Raw genomic sequence first — 15,211 nt, forward strand, 5'->3', positions numbered from 1 at the left:
CGAACGGCCACACGGCAAAGAGAAGGTGAATCACGGCCACATGCAGTGTTTAAAAGATGACATGTCCCGTGCCTTCCCCTAGAACTTGAATCCTGAATGATATTCCAAACCACCACAGTTAACACATTTTCACATAAGCTTCTTGTGCTGCTGGTCATATATTCAACAGATACTGCAAGCCTGTAATACTTCTTTCTGGATCCAGCAAGGATATAGTATGGCATATATATAGTGTATGAAACAGAATTTAAAAGTTAAAGCTAAGATTTAGATGTTAACTCTTTGTGAAATATTCTGGGCATAATAATATAACCTTATTTCTCCACTTTTATTGGCTTTTTTACCTGATGTTTCTGACCTTATGTTGAACCTTGCAAACCAGAAGGTTTGATACATTGCCGCAATAAAACAAGTAAAAAGTTCTGCTAGGTTGGCAAGAAGGAAAAATACAAAGTCACTTTGGATTATGTACTAGAACAGAATTTCTTATTTCAGCCTGAAGCTAACTCTGAACACAACCAAGAGCAGGGGACATGGACTTGACTACCTAAGTAAATCTTTCAAGTTACGGGAACTGTGGTACGTATACGATTAAGAGTTCAAGTTTCTCCCTGACCCATCAAGCTCAAAATGACCTGCGTGGGGCAAGGGAGAGCCCTTTTACCTTGATAAAACCCCATTAAGATGAATAGTGCTCTGGACAGACACAGCTATCCATCAACGTTTTTCCCACTGCAAGATCAGTCTATCTTTGGGAAAAAGAAGTAAAGCAATGAAGGACGACATAAGAATATAAACCATTTTGGCTTTAGTCACTGAAAAATAAAACACAGATTGTTCTCTTTTGTTCAGATGTACTTCTAGAATACGCCCTTTGTTTGGTGACCACAGAAACTGGTCCTGAGACAGAGAAAATTCAACTCCTTAAATCGAGGCACTGAAGCAAACAGTAGTCAGTTGTCCTTGTATGTATACTAAACATGTAATTTAAATGCTTACCAAATAATTTCCCCATTTAGTGCAACACAATACAGTCTGATTTCATTTTTCCTTACCTGTTTCTAAGCAGAATAATGAAGTAGATTCTAAAATGACATACAGTAAAGAAAAAAAAAAAATCTGGGCTTTTTTTTTTCCTATTTTAAAATCAATTTTTAAAAGACCTTAAGTTGGAAGAGTGAGAGAGGCTCTGGAGAGAATGATTATAAATTTCAAAGGTCTGTCTTCTATACACACAAAGAACAGCAAGTAGCACCAGGTGGTGTAGATCATCTGGTTTTTTTGTAAACAGACTGAAGCCTCACAAAGGTAATACCTAGAGGAATTATCTTAGTTTTTCATCTGCAAAGACAGCAACATTCATCAACCAGCAAGTCATACAGGTACATTATATTTTTCAAATATGTTGGGTCCACTGACTAGCGAATGGTTGTGCCTTCTAAAAACGATCACTAAACATCATTGTCCAAGACCCCAGGACGGCTCTTAAAAGCTACGAGATGAAAAACACTATTTTTGTACTCTAAGAGCAACTGAGGGAGCCACATTCACTCCCGGCACAAGCGCTCAAGTGACAGAAGTCTGAGCACTTTGATAGAGCTTTCCAGAAATGAGCAGAAATACAAGTAATTTACCTTTCTACAGATATATCATCTGAACATAAAACTGTAATTTTGGCAATAAATATGAGTCATAATTTAGTAAAGAGTTGAGAATAAATCTGGCTAATTTATCAAACCGATCGCCAAAACATCAATAGCACTCTTAATGGAAGTTGTTATTAGACACCTTGGCCCAGGGGAGGCTTGGTTTAAAAATACCATCAGGGGAAGTGTTGGATATGAAGTTGTATCCTATTTATTTATAAGCTGATGGCTATGGATGCTTCAGTCAGTCGATGCAAGCTTTTAGTTAAGTGGAGAGTCCCAGCATTAGCCTGCTATAATTTGAAATTACAGCTCAGGTCCCAAGCCTATAAATTTACCACAAATGCATCAACTTCAGTATGTATGTTCTCAGAGGCATCTGTAAAAACAGACTTTGAAGTCAGGAATGAGATTTACACTTAGAAAATCTTGGTGTAATTCCTCGTTCCTTCTTGGACTTCCCACAGGTCCAACCACTTCTCTACCATAAAACATTTGCTGCTCCTGCTACTTCAGGAAACCCTCTCAGTGCAGATGTGGCTTCTCGTTAAAAATAAACTACAGGTGTCACTTGTAGTGACACTACAGGTTTATACAAGCTCACCAAGCAAAATGCAATGTTAGACGAGAGGACCCAGACAGAGACGGCTTTCTTGAAGGCCCTAAGAAGGCTCCGTTTCCCCCACGGGCCAGCCCGTGACAGTGCTACGGGGTACAGAAAACCAGGGTGAACGTACGAGCCCGTTCGTTCTTCTCCCCATGCCCACCACAGCACCCACCACAGCTGCAGCTCCGTAACTGCGACCACAAAAAGCCAACAAAAAGCTTAAAACCCGTAATATCCCTCTGTTAAGATCCCAGCCACATCACGTTGCCGCAGAAACCCAGAGTCAGACACGGCCCGTGGCCAAGCCCCGGGCAGGGCTGAGCTACGATCGTGTGGATCTTGGCTGCTGCAAAGGTGCACGAGTGGCCTTGGTGTTCAGAGAGATCCACCGACCGCGGCCTCGCTCTGTACGGAGCTCACTGCGGGATTTAGGCCTGCATCCTTATTATTAGCATTTAAAGCCATAGAAAGACTTGCCATCCCTTAACAGCAACATTTTGTATGCGACGCTGTTATATACCGCATGACGTCCCTAGCACCTAAGAGAATAGGCAAACAAAGTTGATTCAATAGCAACTTTAACCAAGAAAACCAAACTTGGTCTGAAAAAACCTGATGCAAATATACGGGACTTCGAATTTACGCTTCGTGCAGCCAGGCACAGCAGATAGACCAGTGGATCCCCATGCACCACCAAGGGAGGCTGAGAACTCCAGAGCACTTGGGTAATAATATTTCTATATTTAGGATAACTTTCTAATATTTAGCGTGTTTTAAATTGAGAACCTACTGCTGTTCCTCACTACGACCTAAAGGAACAGTCAAACTGTTAATTTTTGGCATATAATATTAAGCCTGCTTTGAAAAGATTTCCACCTCCAACAACATAAAGCAATTCTGGCAATTCAACGTGTCTGAAATGAATAGAAAGAAATAAAGATTGGTTAAGTTCAAGTACTTTTCATTGTATCTAAAAGCAGTATCCCTCTAAAGCAAAAGAATGTCCCTGAAATTTACGAGCTCTGAGGCTATTTAAAATGATCTTGACTTTTCTGTAAATTCTACAATTCGCATGAAATGTAAGTACTGATGGAAGTTACCCATCTTTTTCAGATAATGAAACTTATGCAGTTAATTTATTCAAGAAGGCTCCTCAAACTCAAACGTATTATTTTACCAGTACTACATGAGAATGTGCGATAATGCATACACTTCTCAGCAAAAAGCATACATCTTTAAATTTATTTAAATGAGTGGGTCCCCTGATATTGGAAGGACTACCCAGAAGCTTAACGTGCAGCCTGGGAGCGCATGCAGGACTGGGTACTCGGATACTGCCTTTCTAAAACCTAACTGTGCACAGCTGCTGTCACTGTTGGCGTTTTTCACCCAATGTTAGCGTATCGGAGGAAAATTAAGCTCTGTAGGTGCACAAAACGGAGAAAGAAAATGTGAAACGCGCCTCCCCACGTCCTGCAAGCCCCGTTCAGCACGCCGGAGTTCCAAATAGGAGTGGCGAGTCCCGCTAAGGTGCGAAAAAAAACCCAAAACGAGCCTCAATCTCGGAATACCGTTGAAGTTAGCACATTTTTAGGTGTTTGCAGGCGAGGGCGAACAGCGCCGCGGGGGCCTCACCCGCCGGGCGGCGAGGGCAGGTGCGCGGCTCCGGCTCCGGCTGCGGCTGCGGCTCCGGCTCGGCCCCGCACCGCCGCCCCTGCGGTCCCCCCCCCGGGGACTTTCGGTGGGAAGGCGCACAGCCCCATCCCTCCTGATGCGTCAGCGCTATCGCCCCGGAGCAGCAGATAGGGCGGTTTGGTAATGAAAACTTCGATTTTGTGATGCTGACAGCCAAGTTCCGCTGCTCCCCCGGCACCATTCCTTCACACGCCTAAGCCGCCCCAGACTCGCCCGTTTCGATAGCGAACCGGTACCGAGAGACCGAGAGACGGACGCCGGTACCCCGGCCGGCCTCACCCCCGCCAGCCCGCGGGGAGGCACCCGTCGGGCCGAGGGACGTCACCGCCGCCCGGGCGCCGCCAAAACCCCTCCGGGAAACCTCCCCGGCCCCGCGGGGCCGCTCCCGCCCCCGCCCGGCCGCGGAGCGGGCGCCGATGCGGAGCGCGGCCCCGCGCCGCCCCGGGCAGCTCCGCCGCGGGCACGGGGCGCCCTCCGCGCCCCGCACCGCCGCCGGCACCCCCGGCCCGCTGCCCCGGTGCCACCGCTGCTCCCCCGGTCCCCGCGGCCGGCGGCCCCGTCTCGGCGCCGCTGGCGCCTGCCGGCAGGGCGGGATCCCCCCCCCCGCCGCCCCTGCGTCTCCCCCCCCCCCCAGGCGGCGCAACTCGCGGGGAAGCGGAGCGCAAACTCCTGCGGGACCCGCTGCCGCCGGGGGCCGGGGCTGACCGGCACCCCAGCCCCCGAGGCGGGGCCGGACGAGGCTGGGGCCCCTCCGGGCGGCCCCACCGTTCCCCCCCGTATCCCCCGAGACGGCTCCGCGGGGCTCCCGCTTCCCCCGGCCGAGCCGCCCCGAGGGCGCCCGCTCCCCCCGGACTTTTACCCCCGCTCCGCACAACTTCGCCGGGACGGCGGCCGCCTCCCCTCCCCCGGCCCCTCCATCCCCCGGCCCCTCGGCGCCTCCCGCCGCGGGTCCCACCTGGTCGGGCTGCGGCGGCGGCGGGTTCCCCCTGCCGCCCGGGTGCGCCGGCTGCTCCTTCATGGCTGTCATCGCAGGGGGCTCGGCTCGGCTCGGCTCGGCTCGCCGCCTCTCACTGCCGCTGCGGCCCCGGGCACCCCTCCCTCGGCGCCAGCCGCATGACACCAGCCTCCCCTGGAAGTGGCGCGGCGGAGGAGGAGGAGGAGGAGGAGAAAGGGGAGGACGGGCGGGGGGCGCGGAGCCGCCGCCGCGGCAGCGCCGCTACCGCAGTGCCCCGCCGCGCCGGTGCTCAGGGGGCGCCCGGCCCCGCGGTGCCCGCCGCCACCGCCGCCGCCGCCGTGCCCCGCGCCGGGGGACGGCCGCGCATCACCGCCGGGCGCCGGCCGCGGAGCGCCCCGCGGCGGGCACGCTCTGCCCGCCCCGCTCCCCTCCGCTCCGCCCGCCGTGGGCCGGCCCGCCTCGGCCCGCCGCCGCCAGCAGGTGTCACAGCGGTTCCCGCCGGCCCGGGAGAGACCATCCGCGCCCCCGCCACGGGGGCGTCGCTGCCGGCTGCGGCGGGGCCGCTCTGCCCGCCCCCGCTGCCGCTACCGCCCCGCAGGGACCGGCCCCGGCCCGGCGGGGGCTTCCCCCGAGCCCCCCCGGCTGCTGCTGCCCCGCCGCCGGCAGAGAGAAACCACGGGGGGGGGAGGAAAGGAAAAAAAAAAGGAGGGGGGGGGGGGGGAACGAAGCGCAGTTGTGCTGTTTGCTTTTATGAAACGTCTCTTGCCCCCAGGGGCAGGGTAGCCTGCCCTGCTCTGCCCTGCGCTGCTCTGGCGTTTCAGCAGCGAGTGACCCACCAGCCAAAGGTGGGTCTCCCGAGCTGTACGGGAGTGTCCCCTAGGCTGAGGAGCTCAGCACGGGGCATCACAGCCCTTGTTTTCAGGAAGGCCCTCGCCTTAGGAAGCCCGTGGCTGTAAAAGGGGTCTCAAGTACCTGTTTTAGCTGAACTCGGCATAGGAGGCCCTTAGATGGAGCTAGGAAAAAGGAGAACTTCAGGGAAGACTTTAGGGACACCATTTGCCATGTGTCCTAAAGCCGTATCATCAGTTGCTGACAAGGGTTTTTTTATAAAGACCAATAAAGGAGAGCACCTGAAATTTGTTTCTAACCAGCAAGAAGGAACAGTCGAAAATGCAGAAGGTAGGTGGTAACCCAAGGGACGGTGAACATGAGCCTTTGTAAGGAAGAAGAACCTCAAACACAAGCAAGCGAAATATTTAGGCTTGGGTTGGGCTGTTTGTTAATTCAGATCAGTTTCATGACCCAGCTCTCCGTAGGCTCGCAGAATGCAGGATTGTCACTGTGGAGGAGAAGGTGCACCGGGACGGGAATGTATGGCTGACAGGAGCAGCCCCAGGGCTCTCTTAGCCAGCCTGGGTCTCAAGAGACTGCAGGGTAGAAGGAAAGCTGTCAGCACATACTGAGAGAAGTGTTTGATCTTTTTAATATTTTTTGCATCAAACCCCACAAGAAAGATCAGTTCTGACCAGACGGTGAGCGTAATTAATAGCAGTGACAAAGATCTAAGATTTCAGCCTACAGTGGGAACAGGTTAGAAGGGAACAGGAAGATGACAAGGGACTGAGGAATTACAGACCAGCCAGCCATGGAATACAGAGTATTGAGTATTTCCATCTTCCTGTGTCACCCGTCGCTGTGTTGACTCCACCAATCAACACACACAATTTCTCTTGAAGTCCCAATAAAAGTTATAGAAAAAATAATCAAATGAACTTTGCAAGCACCTAGACGAAAACTAGATGACGACTAATAGCTACCATTAATTTGTCAAGAGCAGATCATGTCAAACAAATCCAATTTTCTTTCTTTAATAGGGTAACAGGCGTGTGGATAGGAGAGCAATAAAAGTCATCTATCTTGATTCAGAAGGGCTTCCAGCACTCTCTTCCAGGACGGTTTCGTGAGGCAGAGAGAAACACAATCTGAATAAAACTAAAACAAATATCTACAAAACCGTCTCCACCGCACCATTTCCAGGGGCTCCCAGGCACAGCGCAAGGCTGCAGCGCGTTCGTCCCTCGGTGGTCCGCCCTGCTGGGGTTTGCCCATGTTTCCATCAGCAACACGACGCTCATCAGATTCACAAACAGCGTGAAGCTGGGGAGGATGCCAAGAATGCTGGAGGACACCATCGGAGTTAAATGTGATCTTGACAGACTTAAAGACTTGTGAGCAGTTCAGTAAGGACGTGTGTGAGGGACTGCGTGAGGGTTGGAGAACAACAGGTTAGATGACATTTTCAAATGAGGAACAGGACATCGCAGAGGATCTCAAAACTGCACGTAAGGCAGCGTCCTGCTACGCTGAAGCGGACAAATAGTGCGCTGTGACAGACAAGCGGGGCTACAGCTGTCACAACGTATGGAGAAATGCTGCCCGTGTCAGTAGTGGCAGGGCATCCGTTGAATACAGGGGCCAAGGTCAGGGAATGCACAGCCACAGACATGTAACAAGGAGAATCGGAGGTCTGGCAAGCGTGCACTCTGAAGAAGAACTAAAAATCGCTGGGATCAATCAGTCTAAAGGAGAGAAAACTGGAGACAGATATGGAAACAACGTTCAGATGCTTAAAACGTGCTACAAAAGAATGAAAATAATCTCTTGTGTACATGGTGGATCGGACAAACAGCAATAGGTTTAAAAAGCAGGAAGAAAGATTCAGGTTAAACATTAGGGGAAAAAAAAACAACCTTATTTCCAAAGGCTGGGGGAGGGCAAAGCCATGGACTGGGTTGCCTTAGGAGGTTTGGGGGCCTCCAGCCCTGGAAGCCAGATAAATGTCTGTCTGGAGCGATACGAGTGTAGCTGGTGCTGCCTAGGGTAGGAGAATTGTCTAAATTAACTGACTCAATCTCTTTTTGTTGCTGACTTTATGATTCCTTTCCAGCATGACACCAAGCACCACCCGCAGCCCCCTGCCTGAGACCCAGCTGCAAGAGCCTGCGGTGAGGACTTGCATTGCTCACCCCGGGTGTCAGTCTGCACAGTTGCTTTCTCTCAGCTCAGGAATCAGCCGTTCCTGCGCTTCTCTTCACACCATCTCTGCCCTTACCTCTCCATTTCATACGCCTATTTTCTTTCCTATAATTCATTATTTCCCTAACTTCTGTACCCTTCCTGCCGTCAGCCCTGTCCCTTTACCGTCTTGCCTTCTGCCGCTGTTTCTTTTCATATAATAATCGTGCTGCACAAAGAAAAAGCAAAAAGGGCAAGCAAGATGGCAACTTCTGTACGCCAATACCTATAGCTTTGCTTTACTTCCGCAGAGCAGCCTTTACTGCCAATCCTTCATGTTGGCTGCGTCCCGTAAGGCTCGGGATCTTATTTTTTTTCTGAGCAATGGATAACATGGGGAGACTTAGATTTTGCCTGTGGCCTCTAGGTGCTACAGTAATACAAATAATAAGTCTTAGAAGCAGACGTGTTCTGATTCATGCTGTTTATGGCACAGGTCTATTGCAACTCCACTAATTACTGAGCCCCCATCAGAGCTGAAGAATTCTAATGATTTAGGGCTTGAATGGGCATGTTTCAATAGAGATTACTTTAAGCTTGTTTTTGATGAGATCCATTGTGATGGAGTTGCACTATTAATCAAGAAGGAAAAAGACATTAGCAGTCCGTTTAGCTGAAGCTTCGTTATTTGTTCACAATATATTCCCTGTGAGGCTTCATCACTATAATGGATTGAGATATGGAGCAGAAGTTTCATAAAGGTCATGCATGCTGGTTGTTGGGTATTCATAAATCAATTAGAATTATTGGAAATGTATTTTGGGGGTAGGAGCTTGGGGATTGGCTCTATACACACTGAGTCTTATCTGAAGCTTCTTAAAATCAATACCAAAACTCTTATTAATAGCACTCGATCATCCCTTTTATCGTTACTTTTGAATGCTGCTGGTTCGTTGGTTCATAGTATTGATGCTTTGGGGATATTAAATTAATTCACCAGTTTTCACTACTGCCCACACGAACTTTTATGTGGGTCTTTTTTAGTAACTCACTGTTCAAAAGTCATTTGACTTAGTTGTTTAAAAGAACAGTTGGTTTACAGCCATTAATAGGACACATCTTTGAAGCTGGAGCCTGGTACTAAAAATGATGCCATATGGGTAAAAGCAATTAAGATGTACAGTATTTACGGTAGTTTCTTGTGCCATTTTTACCAAAACACCTCGTAGCATCAGCAGGGAAAGCACTTAAGGCTTGGGGGAAATAGCTGCAGAAAGAAATGGAATTATGTTCTTGATCAGTTCTTCAGAGTCATTACATTAATTCTTCTATCTGACAACTGAAATGCTATGTTACAGACTCCTTGTAATTTCCTCCATCTTCCTCACCACACACAAGGTCTGGGTGCATGAGTCAAGACAACATGATGGTTTTATCTCCTACATAAACTGAGTACCAACTCCGTCACTGTATTATTCGATCATTACAGCTTGTTTCGCACGATGACTTAATAACGTATATGTTTTGTTGACATAGGAGACTAATATGTAGTGCCAATTTTGGACAGGCAGCAGAAAACCCTTAGGGGAGTTAAAGGGCTGGACATATGTGCAAAAAGAATATAGTGGAGGATGCCACAAGTGAGGGGAATTGTCCCTTTTCCCTCTGAAGAAACCCTGGGGGTTTACTACTCTCCTGGCCAGCTACCACTTCAGGCTAGAGCAGTTACTGAGAGCACCCCTAGGCACAAAAAGCTGCACATGTGCCACGTGTTAATCACCCCAGTTAATCACCCCAGTGCCCTTGGGAGGTGGGCTGGGAGGTGCAGTGTCTGAACTGAAGTAAAGATATAAAACCTCGCTTTCAATAAAGTCCCGGTTATCAAGTGATTTAACTGCCTTGTGTCACGCAGATGCTGCCGCTGTAGAGATCACCAGGAAGAGACACAGTCGTTACTAGCACAGTGAAGTTCTTGTCCCTTCCTTTGGGAGTGAGTTTTATGTTTGGTAAGTCTGCTGCTGCTCCAGCAGGGGAGTTTCAAAGAACAAAACTGGAACGGGTGGAACAGGTGAGTTTGTTTTCTGTATATTTTATATGGCCCTCATCACTGTGTAATTAATAACTGTACAGACCAGTGAAGATGTAAATACTACTTGATTGCTAATTATAAGCATTCCCCTAGAAATAAGAAGCCCATTACACCTTTTACATCTGGTCGACCCACTCCTACAGACAGTGTCTGGTTTTTTGCCATGAAGTCAACTGACTGAGATCAAAAGATTCTAGCCTAGAACTTCAAGTTTGTATCTCTCTTAATAGCAGTGTTACCGTTCAGGCTCTTATTACCTGAGGAAAAAAGTCTCCCGTCATATCACCCACGGCCTCTATGCAGCCCAACACCAAAGAATTTATGAAAGCTTGTAAGGTCATGGCTTGAGAGCTTGTCGGTGGCTTTTTAAAATCAGGTCTTATGAATATACTCTGATTATGGATTTCTAATTCCTTTTAAAGCTCTAGCAACTGGGCTAAAAAAATCCTTGAAATTATAAAGGTGAATTTAAAAATCAAACTAATGTGACCAAAAACCAAGCAAAGTTCAGATGATTGTTCTTCACTGGTGTTTTAAGTGGATCTGTGGGCTTGCAAAAACTAAAAATACTTCTCCCAAGGAGAACCACCCTGAGTCACGCAAACCTGAAAAACAGACAGAATGTGGTTTTGTACAGAGTGCTTTTTAAATTATGGTTTTAAAATGACAGAATATTTGAACTTTGCTTCTTAAGAATTTCTTTGATAGAGGGAAAATTCCAGGCACCTTCTGCATTGAGAAACACATTGTATTCTAATACCTGCTTCAGTGAAAGGCTATTTTCTTTGTGAATAAATTGTACGCATGTTTTTCTCTCCTTGTCTTGTTTTAGAAAAACAATCAATGCAAACACCGAGTTAATACAAATAAATGCAAATATATTCCAGCAAGAAAGTTACAGGACTTATTAAAATACACGTGCAAATATTTCAGCAAAAGTATACAGAACAGGACTGCATTTCTAAAAAATACCTCTCGCTAACCAATAAAATGCAAGGCCAGCATTCAAGAGCGTTTGAAGGAATAGTTCGTAACAGAAGAACACAGGAGCTGTGATTTCAGATCTATGGCACCCCCTCCTGATTACCTAACAACGTACGGAGTCATAAATCACAACAGTTTCCAAGAGAAACAGAGATATACAAACACGTGCGGCCGATGCCACAGCCCGAAGCTGGGACTGGGGTGGCTACTGCCGTGGCCGGGTGCCACCGTCGATGTCCTGAGGTATCCAAACCACCTGCGCTGACCTGGCAGAGGGTCCTGCAGGACCTTCCTCCCCCACCTCTTTGTGAGCAGTAGCCAGAAGCCAGGCGTGCTTTTATACGATGTCTTTATGGCTACGGGGAGGAATTTCATGCATTCAGAGGAAAGCTTTTCGGTTGCTGCGATTCTGACCAGCTTGATTATATTTATAAAATATTCCTTCTTACCAATGTTGCAGGGAGAAAATCTGCAAAACTTAACTACAAAGTGAAAAACAAAGTAATAAGTATATTCTGACAATAGTAGTTGTTCAAAGTTCAAAGGGAGGGCATGCCCTACTCCAGAAATCTCTATACAAATGTATTAGTAGATTTTAAGTCCTAATGGCAGCTAGCTCACAGCAAAAGATCCTGATTCGTATTTCACAAGCAGTTCACTAATATGAAACAGCACCACTCGTGCTCGTCACTAAAACTATTTTTACTCAAGAAAGCAGTTATAAAAGTTACGGATTAGGTGGGGAAGAGGCAAAACTAGATCTTAGACTCTGAAACATGTATTTCCCCTTCCCTAGCCATTGCACCGTATCTCTAACCTGGCGAAAGTTACTCTAGGAACCCCTCGCCCATGAAGATCTGTTATAGCAGAGTTTGCATATAATAACTTTCAGCTTACTTTTTAATTCTTAAGAAGACACACCTGAAATTGAGGGGGAAAATAGTACAATTTGTATTGAGGATGGACCTGCATAGCAGACAAATTTTAAGGTTCAGATCTTTAAAATTCTCTTGATGCGTATTTGTAGTAAAATGTATGAATCCAGAAATATAAATGTATTGTAATCATATATCGACAAATCTGTCAACTTTTTACAGATTAAATCAGGTTAAATTTGGTCAACAGATGACTGGCCCGGGAACTCAGAAGTCTCATATTGACATAGGTACAAATCAGAAGTGTGTCTAGAAAAAGCAAAAAGATTACTAGTGTAACCTCATGGTTAAAACCACAAGTGGCGAGACTGATTTTTTTTCTCCTTAGTGGTTGCCATACAGCTATTTTTTGACGAACTTCATACGGCATGCATGTACAGTAACATTAAATGGTTCATTGAGGATCTCCTATCAATGGTAAATAATTGATAAAGCATTCAGCCTAATATTCAAACCCATTTTATGACCTAGACCACAGTTTACAAAAATGAAATTGGCACATTCAGGAATCTAAGATCTACCTGTTACTCTGGAAGACTTGTCAGATTCACAGATATTTAACCATGAGGCATGCAACTAGGAAGTAAGTGGGATATTAAAAAGAGCCTCAATAGATTAGGCACATCTTCATTACTAAAAATTGCCCATATTGAATGCTTAATTTAATTGAGCAGTTTTGAAAATGTTGCCCTTATACATTACATAAATCAATAGGAAGCCCAAATTTCATTTGCTAATTTGTGGGGTGGGGAGGAGGAAGAGTAGGATGAAAAAGAAAAAAAAAGAGAGAGAATGAAGGGAGTTAAAAATCAGAATAGAATTGTAATAAAATGCCATAATCTACAATAAAATTAAATTTGGGGAAAAACCTAAGTGAAATGTTTTAATAGCATTGAAGTATTTTCTTGCTGCTGAAGCAAAATGATACATTTTCCCTATTATGTTATCTAATTTAGTTTCATTATTTGTATTACACGGAAGTAATATTATGTTAATTTTACTACATTGCAAAAATCAAAATTAATTTAAGCCAGAAAGTTAAAGAAAATGTTTTAATACCAATACAAATTATTCTCTGCCTCTTTTCTAAAATTTTGTAAAAATCTGTATAATCCCCCAGACCCTCTTGATCAGACTTCATTCTTGCAGGATGGTTGTCCTGTGAAACATTTTCCATCCAGCTCTAATTCACTCTACAACTAAACCAACAAGCCTTATGATGCTAGCAATGATTAAAACCCAATTTTCTATTAGGATTTTTATTTTGCTTTGAAATAGACATATGACTGTGCACTTACTTTATGCTGAAAATTATAAAAACCATCTAACACTGGACAGTTTGGCTTTAAAAACGGTAACTCTGTTGGCCACCATAATTCTAGGATGCCTTAAAACATTGCGGGGAAAAGGTGGAGAACAGCGGTGCCTGTTCTCTATTCAATACTCTTAATTCTGACTAGCAGTCAGTGGATAAGAGTAGGTCTTAGCATCCCAAAAGACTTATTCCTACATCAAAGGGAAGGAAAAGAGATTTTGTGTAAAATTATACCACTGAGCTTTTTTCCATGATGTTATTACAATATGAAATGGAACTGTCACAGAAGTATATGATAAGAGCCTATTCATCCATAGCAGACGTTATATAATGAAAGGTATCAAACATTTGTATAATAACACACACACATATTATCCACGATTTGTATAGTACCTTTTCTTTCCCAAAGGATCTGAAAAATGTTTTACAAACTGATATACAAATTATCCATGCAGAAAGCTATTCATCCATCAAGGAAACACAACTACAGCCCAAGGCAAAGCAGAACAACTATATAAGTACACACAAAAACCTTTAGTAAATGAAGGAAGTATTCTCCAGTCAAGACCGTGAGGAAGATGTTAAGTATACAGTATGTAAATACACAGGATTTAGGAAGAACCTTGCTTTTATAATCCTGATTCTAGAATAGAATGCAGTAGGATGTCTCTTGAACATTGGCAATCACAACATTAGCTGAAAGTAAATGCTTAAGTATATTAAGTATACTAATAAGAATGCTAGGTATAATCTTAAGTATGTATAAAATTAAATATTAAGAATTAATAATTATTAAAACACAGCAATGCAATATATCCAGCCTCATACTAGAGGACTGGCTTAGAAAGAAGCATGCCAGTGCCTCCTGACAGAATAGGAAACAGACCACATTTGGGGATCAAAAGCAAGGAAAGTCAACACAATGACTGAGAAGTCAAACACTGATTAATGGCTTGAATAAGCTATACCTACTAGAGGGCTTATCCAAGCATCTTTTCACATAGTTTTCCTGGAAAACTTTCTAATATGTACTTTTTGCCGTTCTGAGACTAGTTTATTGTATGTGTTCATTCATGTTGCAAAATACTGGTGTCACATTAAAAAAAAAAAAAAGTTACGTTGATGCAATTTATCCCAGAAACAGAAGTATCTAGAAAAGCTAAAAAGGAATAATTAAATGAATACAGCACTTCACTCAGCAATAGTCTACTCAATTTCTGTCGGCACAAGTTTATGCAACCAAGTGTTTGCAAAATAAAAAATATCACCCCAATTCAACATTGCCGTTTGGATTGCATGTGGCCGAACTCTCATTTCAGTCCTAGTTCTGATGCTGGTGACCGGACATTTCATTTGGATAATATTCTGTGATTTTTCACAGCGTTTTCAGCTTGGCAGTCATTTTAGCGCTTTTGCTCAATAAAGAAGGTGGCAGAGATACTTAAGGGTACTTGAAGAAGTCATACAGTGTGATTTGAGGCAGAAAAGAGCTCTTTCCCTTTCAATATAATTACCAAGAATCTCTAATTAGAAGCAAAATGTGTAAGAAAAACACAGACGGTGGGAAAGTTAATATAGTTGGAGACTTCGGAGGACACATTAAGAAGTGTTACAGAAACTTTGGGACTATTTTTAACCTTGAGAATTGGACACAAACCTCAGACTTCCCAACTGTGTTGATAGTGCCCTCTCAGGAGACTTACAGAGGACCACATACTGCCACACCGGTACTTTGATTCTAAATAACTATCTAAAACCTGGCCTCAGCATCATTACTCATCTGGGAGCTACATTCAGAAACCCTCTTGAGGATTTTGACAGGCTATCGGGCAGGAGAGGTGGATAAAGAATTGCTGATGCTTCTAACCCTGGAGAATCCAGTAAGTTTGAGAAAAAAATGCTATTAAGGAGAAGAGCTATCCTTCACATCACTCCCCTAAGCTAGGCTGATACAGTGAAAAAAATCACAC

At 45.3% G+C, this 15,211-nt stretch overlaps 1 protein-coding gene across 2 annotated transcripts in view; it reads right to left on the bottom strand.

The window, feature by feature from the left end:
* Nucleotides 1-15,211, bottom strand: part of DPP10 (dipeptidyl peptidase like 10) — a 565,422-nt gene that overhangs the window by 292,144 nt on the left and 258,067 nt on the right. The window contains exon 1 of one of the 2 annotated variants that reach the window (XM_030018078.2): nt 4,904-5,214. The exons of the other annotated variant lie outside the window; for it this stretch is intronic. Coding sequence (XP_029873938.1) covers nt 4,904-4,975 — 72 coding nt within the window. The 5' untranslated portion in view covers nt 4,976-5,214. Of the gene's footprint in view, nt 1-4,903; nt 5,215-15,211 lie in introns of those variants that run through there. 2 annotated transcript variants of the gene reach the window in all.

The sequence above is a fragment of the Aquila chrysaetos genome, chromosome 6 (genome assembly GCF_900496995.4).
Source record: "Aquila chrysaetos chrysaetos chromosome 6, bAquChr1.4, whole genome shotgun sequence".
In the NCBI taxonomy this organism is placed as follows: Eukaryota; Metazoa; Chordata; class Aves; order Accipitriformes; family Accipitridae; genus Aquila; species Aquila chrysaetos.